At 35.6% G+C, this 15,738-nt stretch overlaps 4 protein-coding genes across 4 annotated transcripts; 3 read left to right on the top strand and 1 right to left on the bottom strand.

Annotated features, from left to right (window-relative positions):
* The first annotated feature begins 633 nt into the window (after positions 1–633).
* On the top strand, positions 634–5,280 carry PRH75 (DEAD box RNA helicase (PRH75)). Its single transcript, XM_022053467.2, has 14 exons — positions 634–1,222; positions 1,551–1,685; positions 1,772–1,912; positions 2,000–2,111; positions 2,423–2,493; positions 2,605–2,759; positions 2,861–2,972; positions 3,140–3,241; positions 3,331–3,391; positions 3,473–3,641; positions 3,725–3,821; positions 3,928–4,022; positions 4,460–4,593; positions 4,731–5,280. Exons 1-14 carry the CDS (start codon positions 752–754, stop codon positions 4,964–4,966), a joined length of 2,091 nt encoding a protein of 696 aa, XP_021909159.2. The 5' UTR covers positions 634–751; the 3' UTR covers positions 4,967–5,280.
* A 234-nt stretch (positions 5,281–5,514) lies between these two features.
* LOC110823202 (Peptidase family M48 family protein) lies at positions 5,515–9,444 on the top strand. The gene is made up of 3 exons (XM_022053536.2): positions 5,515–6,802; positions 6,929–7,077; positions 9,036–9,444. Exons 1-3 carry the CDS (start codon positions 5,855–5,857, stop codon positions 9,283–9,285), a joined length of 1,347 nt encoding a protein of 448 aa, XP_021909228.2. The 5' UTR covers positions 5,515–5,854; the 3' UTR covers positions 9,286–9,444.
* Positions 9,445–9,614: 170 nt separating this feature from the next.
* On the top strand, positions 9,615–11,272 carry LOC110823201 (pentatricopeptide repeat-containing protein At1g59720, chloroplastic/mitochondrial-like). Its single transcript, XM_022053535.2, has 2 exons — positions 9,615–10,209; positions 10,291–11,272. Exons 1-2 carry the CDS (start codon positions 9,627–9,629, stop codon positions 11,244–11,246), a joined length of 1,539 nt encoding a protein of 512 aa, XP_021909227.1. The 5' UTR covers positions 9,615–9,626; the 3' UTR covers positions 11,247–11,272.
* A 423-nt stretch (positions 11,273–11,695) lies between these two features.
* LOC110823561 (alpha-L-fucosidase 1-like) lies at positions 11,696–13,576 on the bottom strand. Its single transcript, XM_022053961.2, has 3 exons — positions 12,833–13,576; positions 12,524–12,763; positions 11,696–12,448 (listed from the first exon to the last, which is right to left on the bottom strand). The coding sequence occupies exons 1-3, from the start codon at positions 13,378–13,380 to the stop codon at positions 11,767–11,769; spliced, it is 1,470 nt and encodes a 489-aa protein (XP_021909653.2). The 5' UTR covers positions 13,381–13,576; the 3' UTR covers positions 11,696–11,766.
* Positions 13,577–15,738: the final 2,162 nt, after the last annotated feature.

The following is a 15,738-nucleotide window of genomic DNA, read 5'->3' as shown; positions in this document are numbered from 1 at the left end:
TGTATTAATAAATATAATATGTAACATGTAACATTTTATTAATAATGTTAGCTTATATAAAGAAGATGGATTAAATCATTTTTTTAAAGAAAAATATAAAGTAATTTGATTAATAAATATGACGAAAATAAATTTTAATAAATATAAATAATATAAAACTAACTCATTATTTTTTTACCTATAAGTATATAATTATTATAAATTCATCGAACTTGTAAAAATTAAAAAAAAATAATGAAGAACTATTAAAATATATTGATTAATTAACAAATGAAAGTATATAAATAGAAAAATTAATAAATAAAAAAAACAAATATATGAAAGACAATTCAATAAAGTTTAATATGAAAATGTTAGTAAAAGAATAAAAGATAAAATTAATTCAATTGAATTTTATAGCTTATTTTTTCAGATATAACCTGCCAATTTATTTATGTAAAAAAAAAAACATCAAAATAACTTGATGTAGGTTTCGTCACGTGAAAATATCTCCAGCAGTGTTCGTTCTTTTTTTCGGACTAACCGTTGATTGAGGTTTCTAATCTAATGGTGAGTATCCAAATTAAATAGGGTTTCGTCATCCAACGGCCCAAATTCCCTCCACCGCTAAGCTATTTAACCGCAAAACCCTAACACTATTGCTCTCTCTTTCGCTCCTGCTTCTGCAGCTCATCGCTATATCCTTGAAAAGCAGGAGAAACAGGATTAGCATCTCGGTATCTCTGTAAACTTTGTTCCACCTCGTAATAGAATGCCTTTACTACCTGTAGCTGATACCAAAGAGAAGAAGATGAAGAAGAAGATAGCTCTCGAGACTACGGACAAAAAGAAGAACAAGAAAGATTCGGAACTCGAAGTTCCCGAGTCTGACGATGAAACTTACTCGGAGAAGAAGAAGAGCAATAAGAAAGAGAGAGAGAAGAAGAAACGAAGAGCATCGGAGATCCAACAAGAAGAGGAAGAGGAGAATAGCGAGACTAGCTCAGAGCTAGTCGAGCCGGTGAATTTGAAGGAGAGGAAGAAAAAGAAGGCGAAACTGGAGGAGCAAGAGGAGGAAACGAAGAGCGAGAACCCTAATGCGATCACGAAGTTTCGAGTATCGGAAACCGTGAGGGAGAAGCTTAAGGAGAAGGGAATTGAATCATTGTTTCCTATTCAGGCTATGACGTTTGATATGATTCTCGATGGCTCTGATTTGGTTGGCCGTGCGCGCACTGGTCAGGTAAGATTTCTCTGCTATTGATTTTGATAATTCACTTATGCTGGTTTCCTTCAAAAAGATTTTTTGTTCAAGTATGTTTTGATTATGTCTCATTTAAGTAGTCTTTTTTTGTTTAGTTAACTACAATAGTTCATATAAAAAACAGCATAAGCATTTAAGTGAACGAATTATCTGTTTTATACTATTGATAGTTTTGAATTTGAACATCAATTGAATGGAAAATTGCTCTAAGGACTGAGTTGATCGCATTTATTTAACTTAACCAATAATATCTCTTTTGATGACAGTTTTGCATTCTGAACCTCTGCTAATATTTGTTTTCTTGCAGGGAAAAACACTGGCCTTTGTGCTGCCAATTTTGGAGTCTCTCATAAATGGTCCTGCCAAGTCATCGAGGAAGACTGGATATGGCCGTGCACCAAGTGTTTTGGTACTCTTACCCACCAGGGAGTTAGCTAAGCAGGTATAGAAAAAATTAAATATTTTGCTGGAGATTATGCCTTTCGCTATAGTATTTGTTTGATGGTATATCTTTCTTCGTTTTTTCAGGTGTTTGCTGACTTTGAAGTTTATGGTGGGGTGTTAGGTTTGGCATCATGTTGTTTGTATGGAGGTGCTCCTTATCAAGCTCAGGAGATGAAACTAAAGAGGGGGGTCGACATAGTAGTTGGCACACCTGGCCGCATAAAGGTGGTTCTATATTCTTATGTTGTAGAATATTATAAAACTTTAAAGCCCTGCTTTGTGTTTACGTAGTGTGATTTTTAATTGCTATAGGATCACATAGAGAGGAACAACATTGACTTGAGGTCATTAAAGTTTCGGGTTCTTGATGAGGCAGATGAAATGCTGAGAATGGGATTTGTGGAGGATGTTGAACTTATATTAGGTATTTTTTTTTTTGTTTGCACTAGTTAATCTTTCTTCCTGGTACAATCTTAGTAGAGTAACTAATAATGTTTGTTACATGGAGTGCTATGTTATATAGTTGGACTGTTGTCATTGTGAATTAGATTGTGAAGTAGAATAACTGGCAACATATGTGTATATATACATGTCTATATGTATCTAATTCACACTACCTATCACGTATTGCTTGGATAGTGATTTCTGTTATAAATCTTCTATTCAATTTCATTCTCTATATCTTTTTCGGTTTTCACATGGGATTGTTAATTCTTCGTTCGCTGTGATTTGCAGGAAAAGTAGAAGATGTAAGTAAAGTTCAGACACTCCTATTCAGTGCTACCTTACCACCCTGGGTGAAGGAGGTATGTCTTTTTTAAGATGTATTAGATTGTAATAATTCCTGGATTAAGCTCTTTCTTGTTTGGTATTCAGTTCCTTAACTCATCTGACTGGAACTCATGTCACTTTTCCAGATTGCTTCTAGGTTTCTTAAATCAGATAAGAAAACCATTGATCTTGTTGGTAATGAGAAAATGAAGGCTAGTACTAATGTTAGGCATATTGTTCTTCCTTGTTCCAAGTCCGCTCTAGCACAGCTTATTCCTGATATCATTCGATGTTACAGTAGGTCAGTTGCTATTCTTGTGCTCACTTTTATAGCTTGATGTCACTCTATTTATAATATTTTCATGGTGGTTAATTCTTGTCTGTGTCATGCTTTTGATTCAGTGGGGGCCGTACAATTATTTTCACTGAAACAAAAGATTCTGCTTCTGAGCTTTCTGGAGTGTTGCCTGGAGCACGCGCTTTGCATGGAGACATACAACAGTCTCAACGTGAGGTGAATTTTACTGGTTCCTTTTTCCACTTTGTTTAAGTGGGTTCTTATTAACAGAATAGCAGTCTATATATTTATACACAGTCCAAATCATGGGCATACTTGTGTTCTTTGATGTCGTGATTTGCTCTCTTGCTTCTGTTTCTTAATTTGTTTTCATCTATTTGCAGGTTACTCTTGCCGGATTTAGGTCTGGCAAATTCACAACTTTGGTTGCTACAAACGTGGCAGCACGGGGACTGGATATTAATGATGTGCAGTTAATCATCCAGGTCTGTACCAGCTTGGCCTTTTTATGGATGCTATACATGTTGTCTTCCATAATTTATTTGCAAATAGGCTTACATTATTCTTTTTTTAGTGTGAACCTCCTCGTGATGTCGAAGCTTATATACATCGATCTGGTCGGACAGGAAGGGCAGGTAAAGTAGATATCGTACTTTTTTCCCCTTTCTATTATCTAGTGTTTGATTAGGTGTTTAAAGGCGTTACTACTGTTTTAGGTAACACTGGAGTTGCTGTAATGCTCTATGATCCTAGAAAGTCAAATATATCAAAGATAGAAAGAGAATCTGGAGTGAAATTTGAGCACATATCTGCTCCTCAGGCAGCTGATATTGCCAAAACTGTTGGGTTAGAGGCTGCAGAGGTAATAAACCAAGTATCTGACAGGTATGCTTGCTAGCAGGATTATTTTATTTTACTTTTGTTCTGTAGATGGTAGATTCTTGATGTTGTTATCTCATTAATTGCAGTGTCATTCCTGCTTTCATTGATGCTGCTAAGGATCTTTTGCAATCTTCTAGTCTATCAGCTGAAGAGCTTCTTGCCAAAGCACTTGCCAAGGCTTCTGTAAGTTTCTCCTTTCTTGATCCCCAGCCCCTTCACACAGGAAGGTTGTCATTTGCAGTTATGTTCAATCATTTACTTATAATTGGAGTTGCATGACACAATGCAGGGTTACACTGAGATAAAGAAAAGATCACTTCTCACTTCTATGGAGAACCATGTTACTTTACTTCTCGAAGCAGGCAGACCCATCTATACACCATCGTAAGTCAATCTCAACATGCTTCCTAGGCTTTTCAATTTCTCCCATGCCTCTCTCTTCTCTTTGACCTCTTAAAATATATTTGGAATAGAAGAAACTTCTTATTTATCTATATGTAAATGATGGTCAATAAGAAGAGAATATGTGTGCACCAGCAAATGAATATTGCCTCACGAAACTGATGTTATTTTCTTATTTTCTTTTTAATTGAATGGCTAACAATCAATTGCAAGTACAGCAGTGAAGCGAATGTCTTCCAAGTTATAAGGATGCATGCAGCTGGCTGTTTCTGTGAATTTTATAAAATAGTTGAATTGGTATTGATTTATCAATTGGGACATGTATTATTAGTTGATTTTCGTGAGAGCAAATATATCATGTTCAGCTGTGAATTCTATTGTGTCAGTGTGTATCTCAAGTTCTCTTCAATTGTTAATAGGTTTGCATATGGTGTGTTGAGGAGGTTCTTGCCAGAGGAAAAAGTTGAGTCGGTACAGGGATTAACTCTCACAGCCGATGGAAAGGGTGCTGTGTTTGATGTTGCGGAGGAAGACCTGGATACGTTTCTTGATGGTACTGTTTTTACTGTTGAATCCTAGGAATATGATCATGATGAACGAATTCTTAATCTTTTTAAGTGTTGATCTTGTAGATTACTTCTACTCATCTGTAATATTGGCTTTATGTGATGATTAATTTAATAATTTCAGGTCAGCACAATGCTGCGAACGTGAGCTTAGAGGTGGTGAAAGAATTGCCTCGCTTGCAGGAAAGAGACCAGTCAAGAGGACGATTTGGCAATGGTGGTCGGGGTGGATTTGGCGGTGGCCGTGGTGGTTATGGTGGGAATAATAGGTTTTCAGGTGGCAGAGGTGGATTTTCTGATCAAAGAAACAAGAGGTTTTCAAATGGTTCGAGCCGCGGACGAGGTTACAACAATAGATAGATAATAGAATACTGAAGACTGAAGAAGACCTCTAAATAAGTCAACAAACTATATATTGGAGAGAAATGAATGAATGATATTTTGCTTCCTGATTTTTGTTGACTTATATAACATATTTATTTATTTATTTCTTCATTTTGCTTTAGGGTAAATCTACGGGGGTAACTTTACATTTCATTTTTGTTGGGGGAGGGTTTTCTTGTGAAATCTCCCCCGGTTTGTTAAATTTGCTGGAGATGTAAGATGGAAATCAAGTACTCTTGTCATTCTGACGACAGAAAACAATGAATAGTCAAAAGTTTTTAATTGCTAAATTTTCCCTCCAGTTGATTCCATTTTGGATATTATGTTACTGTTATTCCAAAATTTTCACCAAAATTTTATTAAAATTTGCAGGTAGTTTAATCTTTAGTTTTTGACAGTAATAAAAAGTAGTATGAATCTCATGTAAGAACTTTTTCAATTTCAATCTAAATCTAATTTAATAACATTATTTTTAACTTCACGATTTTATATGCAAGTTATTTTTCTATCAACTTATGCAAAATTGCATTTCTGTTAGTTATAAATGGATTCTCAATAATAAACACGCATTTGCTAATTACAAATTGCAATTTGGTTCAACACCGTAGAGCTTCGCTGAATCTTCGCGAGCATTCCAAGTTCGATCGCCGAAAGCCTTTCTCTCTTCCCCGCCACGTGACCTCTCTGATCTCTCAGCTGTTGTATTTCGATTCCTTCCCTCCCTTCATCTATTCTTTCGGTTTTAATTTCCCTTCCGAACAGACACGACCGCCGATCTTTAAAGACCCAATTCCTTTGGATGACTCTTCCTCTTCGAGAATTCCCGAAACATTCCCCCGTAATTAAAGATTTTGGCAAGAATTCATGGGGAGTTACAGAAGAGCAAAGCAAGCAATAGATGCTTTACGCAAGAACTTTACTCCAAACATCATACGGAAATCGACTGTCTGCAACTCTTGTCCGAGAGTCCGTGGAAATGAGTCCGCAATTTCTGCTGCAAACCGAGCTAAGTTTTCTGGGTTTTCTTCCTTTCCCTTTATTTCTTCACAAAGGCTGGGTTTCTATGCTGGTACTAGTAGAAATCTTTATGACCCGTTCCAAAATGGAGCCAAGAGATTCTATTATGTTGATCGGTACCGCGTTCAGCACTTCAAGCCGCGGGGACCGAGACGGTGGTTCCAGAATCCCAGAACTGTAATCACCGTCGTATTGATTGGCTCCGGGATCTTGATCACCATTTACTATGGGAATTTAGAGAGTGTTCCTTACACGAAACGCACTCATTTCGTGCTTTTGTCGAAAGATATGGAGAGAAAGATTGGGGAGGCGCAGTTTGACCAAATAAAATCGGCTTATAAGGGTAAGATTCTGCCTGCAATGCACCCAGAAAGCGTGAGGATTAGATTGATAGCTAGGGATATAATTGAGGCGTTAAAGAGAGGGCTAAGGCATGAGCAAGGGTGGAGGGATTTGGGTTATGCATCTTCGGAGAGTTCTATGGCACATGATGAGGGTTCATTTGACACATTGTTGGCGTTGAATAGGAGTGGTGAAGGGAAAATTGAAACAAAATGGCGCCCGGAAGATGAGATTCTTAATGATGAGTGGGTTCAGCAGAGTAGGAAGAAGGGTCAGGAGACTGGGTCCAAATCTGCAACCTCTCATTTGGAGGGGTTGAATTGGGAAATTTTAGTGGTTAATGAACCTATTGTTAATGCTTTTTGCTTGCCGGGTGGAAAGATTGTTGTGTTTACAGGGTTGCTAAATCATTTTAGAAGTGATGCTGAGATAGCTACAGTAATTTCTCATGAGGTATCCAAATATACATGGCAGACATATATATATATATATACATACATATAGTTATCTAGGTGTATATATTCTTCAGATTGAATATGGGAATGATATATTGTTCATGTGTGTGATTTTTCTAACTAGGTTGGTCATGCTGTGGCTCGACATGCAGCTGAAATGATTACCAAGAATTTGTGGTTTGCTATTCTGCAGCTGGTTCTTTATCAATTCTTTATGCCTGATCTTGTCAACACAATGTCAACTCTCCTCTTGAGGCTTCCTTTCTCACGAAGGTATCATTTCTTTTTTATTCCTTCTTTTGAATTCTTGGTTTTTTTCCCCTCATAGTGAGTCTTGTGTTTCTTGCTTCTTTTGTTATGGAATATTTTCGAAACTAAAAGTTGAAATGGTGAATAAACGAAGCATAGCATTTAGGATTGGGAACTTTCAGATGCATATAAAGGCAGGTTTTTAGCAATAGAATCAGATAAATCTGCCCGTTTCATGGTATTATACTCGAACCTTTAACCTCTTGAAAAGAGGTAAGGACTTGACCAAAAGACAAGTGTGTGAATCAGATAACTGCACCTGCTTGTGAACATAGGGTGGCCTATTTTAATTCTTTAATCCTTTTATTAACATTCTGGCGATGATTCTCTATAGGTATTGGCTATCTTCAAACCTCTTAGTTATAATATCTTGTTGCATTATGATAGGTCAAGAATTCTGAGGATTCACTGAATATGGGAACTAGGTTTTTCATATGCTTTTTAGAAGTTGGTTTAGTATGGTTTGAAATCAAATCTCTGTTGTCTGCAGTCTTGAAGCATACCTTAAGCTGTCTGAAACTCAGCAACTTTGCTCTGATACATGTTGTCTGAGTTGCTGCAATTTTGGTAATTCCTCCAGTTTCATGTACTTGTGAAAATACAAGTTGAGCAGGAAGCCTAATCATCAATTTCGTCAAATATGTGAATTGATATTTGGCTTTATACTCATTCTACTTCTGTACTTTCTTTTTTATCTTGGTTTGGCTAATGATTGATATGGTCTATGGCATAAGTTGCTAGGTCCTCATGCTCACAGGGTAATATTATATGCAAACTTGCTTAGTATATGATTACTTTTTCAAGTGCTAGCTTTTCTACTAATAAGAAAGTATGGTTGCACAAGACAATGATAAGTTGAAGGATGGTTGTCTTTTGACTATAGATGTGTTATTGAGGTAGTGAAGAGAAGTACCTAAAAGAAAAATATGCTCAAGTTATGGCTCCCTACTGGGAAGTTTAGACGAAATTAATTATGAACCTATTTGCAACTATTTTGTGCTTCAGGTTGACTTTGAAAAAGAAGTTCTTGTTTCAAATTTCATTGACTTGGATTAGTTGTTTTGGGCATTTTTAGCTAGTAAAGAATTAGAGTTCAGTAGAAAGAAAAGTATATTGAGACTTTGGAAGAATCCTATTGCCTATGAACAGAAAGTTGAGTCAAGTGGCCTGTTTTGATTGTTGATCCAATTAAACCTCTATGTTCGAATTTCAGTTCTATGGAATAGAAATGCGAATATATTATAAATAAGATGAAGATTGGAATACAAATAGCATTTTAGTTTCAAGTCAATTTTATGTTATATTCAACTTGGATATTCCTGTGATTTCTTTATGAGCAATTGGGAATACAAAGTCATTATTATTTTTGAAATAATACAAAGTCATTATTATAGAATTGAACATGTGAGTTAAATTAATTTAATTATATATGTAATGTTTAAATTATAACTAAATCTGATATGTAAAATAACTTCAGTATGGGAAACAAAAAGAGAATTGATTTTGGACCAACCACAACACTAGAAATATCTTGCATGGCCTAGATAATTTAGGATCGTTGGTCTTCTACAACCAACCGGCATTTAATGTGTTCTTGGTCTCTTCTTTGACTTTCTCTCCCCACTTTTAAGACATGATGTTCTATAAAATTGAGTTTTTAAGATACTTTGGTTATCGAATCAATTTACATAGTATTACAATCAATATTTTTTTGTTGTGGAGAAAATTCAGGGAGCACCAAAGTATGATTGGTTTGTGTGTGATGTGTACTCTCATCCAAAAGACTTGAACCTAAAGACCACTCGGAATACAAAGAATAAATTTTTTAAAAAGTAAACTTCTAGAGTAGCCATTCATTTAAAACAATGGTCAATCTGGATCATTGATCTTGAAGGGCTAACTTTTGTTACTTTCTTTGATAGGATGGAAATGGAAGCAGATTACGTAGGGCTGCTGTTAATGGCTTCTGCAGGCTACGACCCTCGAGTGGCACCCAAAGTGTATGAAACATTGGGAAAGATTGGAGGTGATTCAGCACTGAAAGATTATCTATCCACTCATCCATCAGGAAAGAAAAGAGCTATGTTGTTAGCCGAGGCTAAAATCATGGAAGAAGCACTCTTGATTTACAGAGAGTCGATATCTGGGCGTGGCATTGAAGGTTTTCTTTAGAGCTGTACAGCTCCATAATCAATCTACTCCAATTTTAGGGCATTCACTTACTAACCCACCATCTTTCTGCCTCTTTTTTGAGAGAATTGTTGTTCATCACTGCAAAAGTTGTACGTTTGTATGCAATTACATATTCTTTATAGAAGTTTTTTCTTTTCACCTTGTTGATAAGGATTATATATATTCCAAAGGATTATACATATTACCCTTTGCCAATTGGGATCCAAAAACCAGTCTACCAAATAAACCGTTTTGATAATTCCATCATCTTCAAATATATTTCAGTCATACTGTGGCTCCCTTCATCTATCGTTTGCATTACTGTCTACTGATTGCTGGTAATGCTTGAAGCCCAGAGGACGACAGTGAGGAATACAATCTCCCATTTAATTAGAGAATGCAAGACCCTGAGAGAGCTCAAGCTGGTCCATGCCCGGATCATAAAATCGCCATATTTGCCCAGAAACGATCAAGAGTTTCTAATTACTCGACTCCTCTTTGTCTGCGCTCTTTCCGATTCTGGTTCTCTGAGCTATGCAACTGATATTTTCCGTTTCATAGGGAACCCAAATATCTCTGCGCATAACATAATGATCAGAGCCTATGCAAATCGACTTAATGATGCCCATCCATGCCAGCCTCTGATACTATACAAAGAAATGCTCTTTAATGGCATTGCACCCGATTGCCTTACTTTTCCTTTCCTTTTAAAGGAATGCACGAAGAAGCTCGATGGTTGCTTAGGTCGTGGGATCCATTGTCAAGCCATCAAGTTTGGATTGTGTAATGACCTTTACGTCCAGAACTCCATGATCACTCTGTACTGCGCATGTGGGTTTTTGGTTGATGCCAGGAATCTGTTCGACGAAATGTCTGACAGGGACGTGGTTTCCTGGAACTCCATGATCATCGGGTGTTTGAGAGGTGGGGATCTTGACTCAGCTAAGAATTTATTCAGAAAGATGAAAAACAGAAATAATATCACATGGAATTCAATGATAACAGGATTTGTTCAAGCCGGCCAAGCCAAGGAAGCATTGGAACTTTTTCACCAAATGCAGATAGTAAACGATGATTTGGTTAAACCAGATCAGATCACCATTGCTAGTGTGCTTTCAGCTTGTTCTTACCTGGGCGCAATTGATCACGGCAAGTGGGTTCACAGCTTCTTGAAAAGAACCAGCATGGTACGCGATACAGTTATCAGAACAGCTCTGGTCGACATGTACGGCAAATGTGGTTTGATCGAGAGAGCTTATGAAGTCTTTAACGAAATGCCAGAGAAGGATACGCCTGCATGGACAGCTATGATATCAGTCTTTGCTCTTCACGGACATGTAAAAGAAGCTTTCAATGTCTTCCAAAAGATGAAAGAAGCAGGAGTGAAACCCAACCAGGTAACATTTGTTGGGCTCTTGTCAGCTTGCGCTCATTCGGGTTTAGTACAGAAAGGTCGCTCATTTTTCGACACAATGCGGTACGAGTACTCAATGCAGCCGCAGGTCCACCACTATGCTTGTATGGTGGATATATTAAGCCGAGCTGGGCTTTTAGGGGAGGCAGTGGAGCTAATCCAAAGCATGCCAATGAAGGCGGATGTGTTCGTGTGGGGAGCATTGCTTGGTGGCTGCCAAATGCATGGGAATGTGGAGATAGGAGAAAAGGTGGCGAGGTATTTGATTGATTTGGAGCCTTCGAATCATGCTTTTTATGTTAACTTGTGTGATTTGTATGGAAAAGCTGGTAGATTTGATGATATGAAGAGAGTCAGAAGGTTGATGAATGAGAGAGGGATTAAGAAGGAAGCTCCTGGTTGTAGCATGATTGAAATTGATGGAGTTGTTCATGAATTTTCGATACGAGGATCCTGTGATGTCCAGATGGAGGAGATTGTAGAGGTTTTGACGGGATTGTACGATGAAATTAGGATTTTTTGTACGAATAATTATCACTTAACTTAAATATATTGATAAGTTAATTTTACTAACATTTTTTTTTATTCAGAAACGAAATATTTCAAATGTTCACAAAAATTTTTATTTTTATCGAACCATTTATATTTAAATGTATTAGAATTTCGATTTATAAATCTCTCAATTTAAGAAAAAAAAATAAAAAGATCATATATTGATTGATTGTTTTCATTATCTTATTGTTAGTAAATATCACTCTTTTTAGTTTTAAGTATTCAAATTATTTCGGTAATTTAAATCTATTTTTTTTATAAAATAATAGATGTTTTGTTATTGTAATGGTACTAACAAGTATTTTGATTAAAATTATTTGATAAATATATAATTAAAATTTAATTTTAAAACAATAACTTGTCTTCTTTAAATAATTTTTAGATTAAATTAGTATTTTAATCACATTTTTTGCAACAATTTCAAACACTTTCTAGTTAGTGGAATTTAACTTTAAATAATTTATTATTTCCAAATTTATTTATTCTTAGATACCAAACAAAAGGGTGTGTTAGCTTCAATGCTCCTTCGGGTGCCAATAAGGATCAAAATGCAAGCCAATAGAAGAAATTAAAGGCAACCCTTTTGATTTCTTAACTAAAATTCTCACATGACGACCACGAACTACTCCTCCCTTTCCGAGTCTATGAAGTCTCTTATATCCTACTGTACTTCCACTCACAACCTTCTTACCATCTACATGAATCTCGTGCCGTTGGATTCTCTGACCAAGTCCGATCGCTTCTTGAATCCTGACCACATTAAATCTCAACCCTTCATCTGGTCCTCTGATCTCAATCCAATTTCCCCCTTTCTCATCGTCTCTCGGAGCCCAATACGTCCATAAATGGTCGCCGTCCACCACATTTTCTGGGCCGAAACCACCGTTCTTTCCCCCTCTCTGACTACTAGCTTCAATCGAACAGGTCTCTGCCAAATTGACAGAAAATATTTTGTCGATGGCTTCTCTAAATTCTCCTAGTCTTCGAACGTCAACTTCAGAAATTAGCCCAGTTGAATTTGGCGGCACGTTGAGCAGTAATAAGCAATTTCTTCCGACTGAGTTGTAGTAAATTTGTAGCAAGTCGCTTAGGGTTTTGGGTGTTTGGGACTTGTGCCAAAACCATCCTGGTCTGATGGAAACATCACATTCTGCTGGTAGCCAATCAGTCCCTTTCGGATCACCGGTGTTCAGATAGCTACATGTCCAAACATCAAATATTAAGTTTCAGAATTGATTTAATGAATTATTATTATTATTATTAGGTACTTACTCAACAATGCTTGCATTTCCAATGGAGAGCATGGTCCGATTAATGGTGGACCAGCACGTGCTCCCTGCAAATCCTCTCTCATTCCCGACCCATCTGACATTCGGACCCGCATCCGAGAATATGTTAATGGAGCTCTGCAATTCCTTCACCATGGAAAACCAGTCCTCAAACTCATACGACATGTTTGGCGCGTTTTTTCCCTTTGCCCCATCAAACCATATCTCCCTCACACCACCATACCTATCAAAACAATGTTCAACCCATTAATTTCTTTTCTGCCAAACGAGGAATGTATTTCAGAAACCCTACTTGGTGAGTAGCTCTTGAAGTTGGGCCAGGTAGAATTCGTTGTAGAGCAGATTGTTTCCGTATCTTCGATCATGGCGATCCCAGGGAGATAAATATAATCCAATATCAACACCAGGATGAGCGCGAGCTGCATTGACAAGCTCCAAAACGACATCTCCTTTGCCGTTTTTCCATGGACTGCCAATCACAGAATGGTCTGTGTACTTTGAAGGCCAAAGACAAAAGCCATCATGGTGTTTTGCAGTGAGGATGAGGAGAGAAACCCCTGCATCTGCGGCTGAGTTAACCCATTGAGTCGCGTTGAGTCCAACGGGGTTGAAAACTCTGGGGCTCTCGTGGCCGGTTCCCCACTCGGAGTCAGTGAATGTGTTGACGCCGAAATGGAGGAACATGATGATTTCTCTTTGCTGCCATTGGAGCTGAGAAAATGAAGGTAGTGGAAGGAGAGGCAGAGGTGGTGTTGGGACTTGTTCGCGATCTGAAATTGCTGGTTTACAGAGTTGGAAAAAGGTGATCGTCGCCCACAGTAAGCAGCATAGATTAGCCATTAATGGCGGAAGCTTTTTTCAGCGACCGAAGAAGAGAAAGAGCATTGTGATAAGGTAGATGACGAAAAGTGAAAAGGAAAAGATAAGAAGATTCTTTAAGAAAGAGCCAAGACAGAGAAGATAACTGACATGAAAGTTAGCAAGCTTTTGGTCAAGACTTTGTTTGGTTCCTCCATCTTCTTCTTCTACCTTTTTTACACATCCAGTCACGGGTTGCATTGGGTTTTAAATTTCTACTGGATTTTGTTCCCCAAATATGAATAATTTATAATTAATTAAAAATATCAATTTTTATATTTTAAAAATTAAATAAATTATTATTATTATACCTCGTTAAAAATTATATAGTGCATGATTTATAATTAATTAAAAATTAAAAATTTTAAATAAACAATTTTATTTATTTATTTATTTTTTAATTTTTCGGATAAAATTTCGTAAATATTGGTGACTAAACTAATTAAATTATTATTTCAAATAATAATAATTTGTATTTGTTTTTTTGTTCTGAAAATTTTGTATTTGTTTTCTTGAAAGTTAAAATATATATATATATATACTTGTTAATTTCTTATATATAATTTATGGGAGAATTTTGCATGATATGAAAAACAAATCGAATACAATATATCATCGTTACTTTTTTTTTTTTGGGCCTTGTCGACCTGTGGGCTAAGGAAAAATACTGCTGGTCGGTGACTCGCCAGAGCCGCTCAGCATTTGTGAGGTAAGAAGCCCATGGGCCCCAGAGTCCACACTGCTCGACTCGTCGCACCCCCTGTGGGCCATGGTATATGAACCGAATGTTCATTGGTCAAAGTTTGTTGACTATAAATAAGCGAGGTTCGACAAAATTTAATTCCGTAAAAATAATTATAATTTATCAAACTGCTAATTGTTATAATCAAAATCTCAAGTGATTCAAGTTACTGCCTATAGAAATTTGATTATATAAAATAGGAAAAAATATTAAAAATTTATATACCAAAACTTTATTTTATAATTTCAAAAGTTAAAGTGGATAGTGTATTTTTAATATTAAGATTAATTTAATAATAATTAAATAGAAATGGAGGTATAACCTAGAATTTGCCACATAATTATAAAGCACATAGAAAGTTTCTCAAATTGTCAATGTGCATTGAATTGGAAAGTTTAAATGAAAAGGAGCATGTTAGTCGAAGCATTTATTACGGGCTAAAATACTATTAATTTTTATTTAAATTAATTTACATTTTAATTTTTAATTAAATTAATCTCTATATTTTTTAAAAAAAAAATTATTTTAATTTATTTTTTTAATTTATTATTACTAATGTTTAATTTGATAATATACACATTTAACTAAATGTTACGTGAGATATCATGTAATATTTAATATGATATTAAAAAATTAAATATAAATTAATGACTTTATCTTTTTATTTTTCAATTCTATTCTCCTTATAAAGGGCCATATTTTTGCATCTCTCTCTCTAAGTACCACCAAACTTATACATTGAAATTAAAGCTTGAGGTGACTAATTCACTAAGGAACAACGAAAATAGCTTTTACCAACTCATGCATTCTACCCGACAAGCCCTTCATTCATTGTTACTAGTTGTTACCAACTCTCTGTTGTCACCAAATGGAGATCGTTGATCCATCCTTCCCATCTTTGTCGTTCACGTCTTCGAGCCTACGAAGAACTTCATTGTCTCTTATAAACCATAGAAGTAGCATGCAAGTGTCTTCATTATCTCCGGCTATAACATAAATTGTCATATGAACGATGACGGTGACAAAGATATAATGTGGTTATAGAAAAATGAACTGTGAAATTTTATAAATTAAAAAATGTGTTAGAGGTATTAGAATATTCGTACTAAAAAGAACTGAACTAATAAATACGAAATTTTAAGATTTTTATAATATATTACTTTTTATTTTTCTTTTAATTCGTTGAAGATTTAGTATTTAACCCTGACATTATTTTATACAATGGCTTGGCTTGTTAGTTGTATTGAGCGGGTAGTACAGATTCATTATACCACAACGGGTACTAATATCATAAGCCCCTAAAACTGCATACGCCTCTCTTCCGGTGCAATCAATATTTCCTCTAAAAATGTCATAATTCACTCCTGATATTTGTGCTTAAGCATTTAAGAACATTAAATATGATGAGGTACGGTTTGGTTGATTCATTAATACTAATTACAAAAATACAACAAAAAAGTATATATAAATATTAATTTTATTCTTTATTAAATAATTTAATTGGGTTATTAATTATCCTCAAATAATTAACTTTCTGAAAATAATATATATATATAAATAATATTAGTATCATCTAATATTACTCGTATTATAATACT

This window comes from Carica papaya, chromosome 9 (assembly GCF_054855325.1).
Source record: "Carica papaya isolate Zhongbai chromosome 9, ASM5485532v1, whole genome shotgun sequence".
NCBI lineage: Eukaryota > Viridiplantae > Streptophyta > Magnoliopsida > Brassicales > Caricaceae > Carica > Carica papaya.
This window is presented reverse-complemented; position numbering and strand designations above follow the sequence as displayed.

Bases quoted from the DNA above. Each gene is read 5' to 3' on its own strand.
- LOC110823201 (XM_022053535.2), top strand. From the start codon at position 9,627: ATGCTTGAAGCCCAGAGGACGACAGTGAGGAATACAATCTCCCATTTA. The intron at 10,210-10,290 runs GTGGGGATCTTG...CAATGATAACAG, and splicing joins GATCATCGGGTGTTTGAGAG to GATTTGTTCAAGCCGGCCAA.
- LOC110823561 (XM_022053961.2), bottom strand. From the start codon at position 13,380: ATGGCTAATCTATGCTGCTTACTGTGGGCGACGATCACCTTTTTCCAA. The intron at 12,764-12,832 runs GTAGGGTTTCTG...TTGTTTTGATAG, and splicing joins CTTCAAGAGCTACTCACCAA to GTATGGTGGTGTGAGGGAGA. The intron at 12,449-12,523 runs GTAAGTACCTAA...TTGGACATGTAG, and splicing joins GGAAATGCAAGCATTGTTGA to CTATCTGAACACCGGTGATC.
- PRH75 (XM_022053467.2), top strand. From the start codon at position 752: ATGCCTTTACTACCTGTAGCTGATACCAAAGAGAAGAAGATGAAGAAG. The intron at 2,760-2,860 runs GTCAGTTGCTAT...CTTTTGATTCAG, and splicing joins ATCATTCGATGTTACAGTAG to TGGGGGCCGTACAATTATTT. The intron at 3,242-3,330 runs GTCTGTACCAGC...TTCTTTTTTTAG, and splicing joins ATGTGCAGTTAATCATCCAG to TGTGAACCTCCTCGTGATGT.
- LOC110823202 (XM_022053536.2), top strand. From the start codon at position 5,855: ATGGGGAGTTACAGAAGAGCAAAGCAAGCAATAGATGCTTTACGCAAG. The intron at 6,803-6,928 runs GTATCCAAATAT...TTTTCTAACTAG, and splicing joins CTACAGTAATTTCTCATGAG to GTTGGTCATGCTGTGGCTCG. The intron at 7,078-9,035 runs GTATCATTTCTT...TTTCTTTGATAG, and splicing joins AGGCTTCCTTTCTCACGAAG to GATGGAAATGGAAGCAGATT.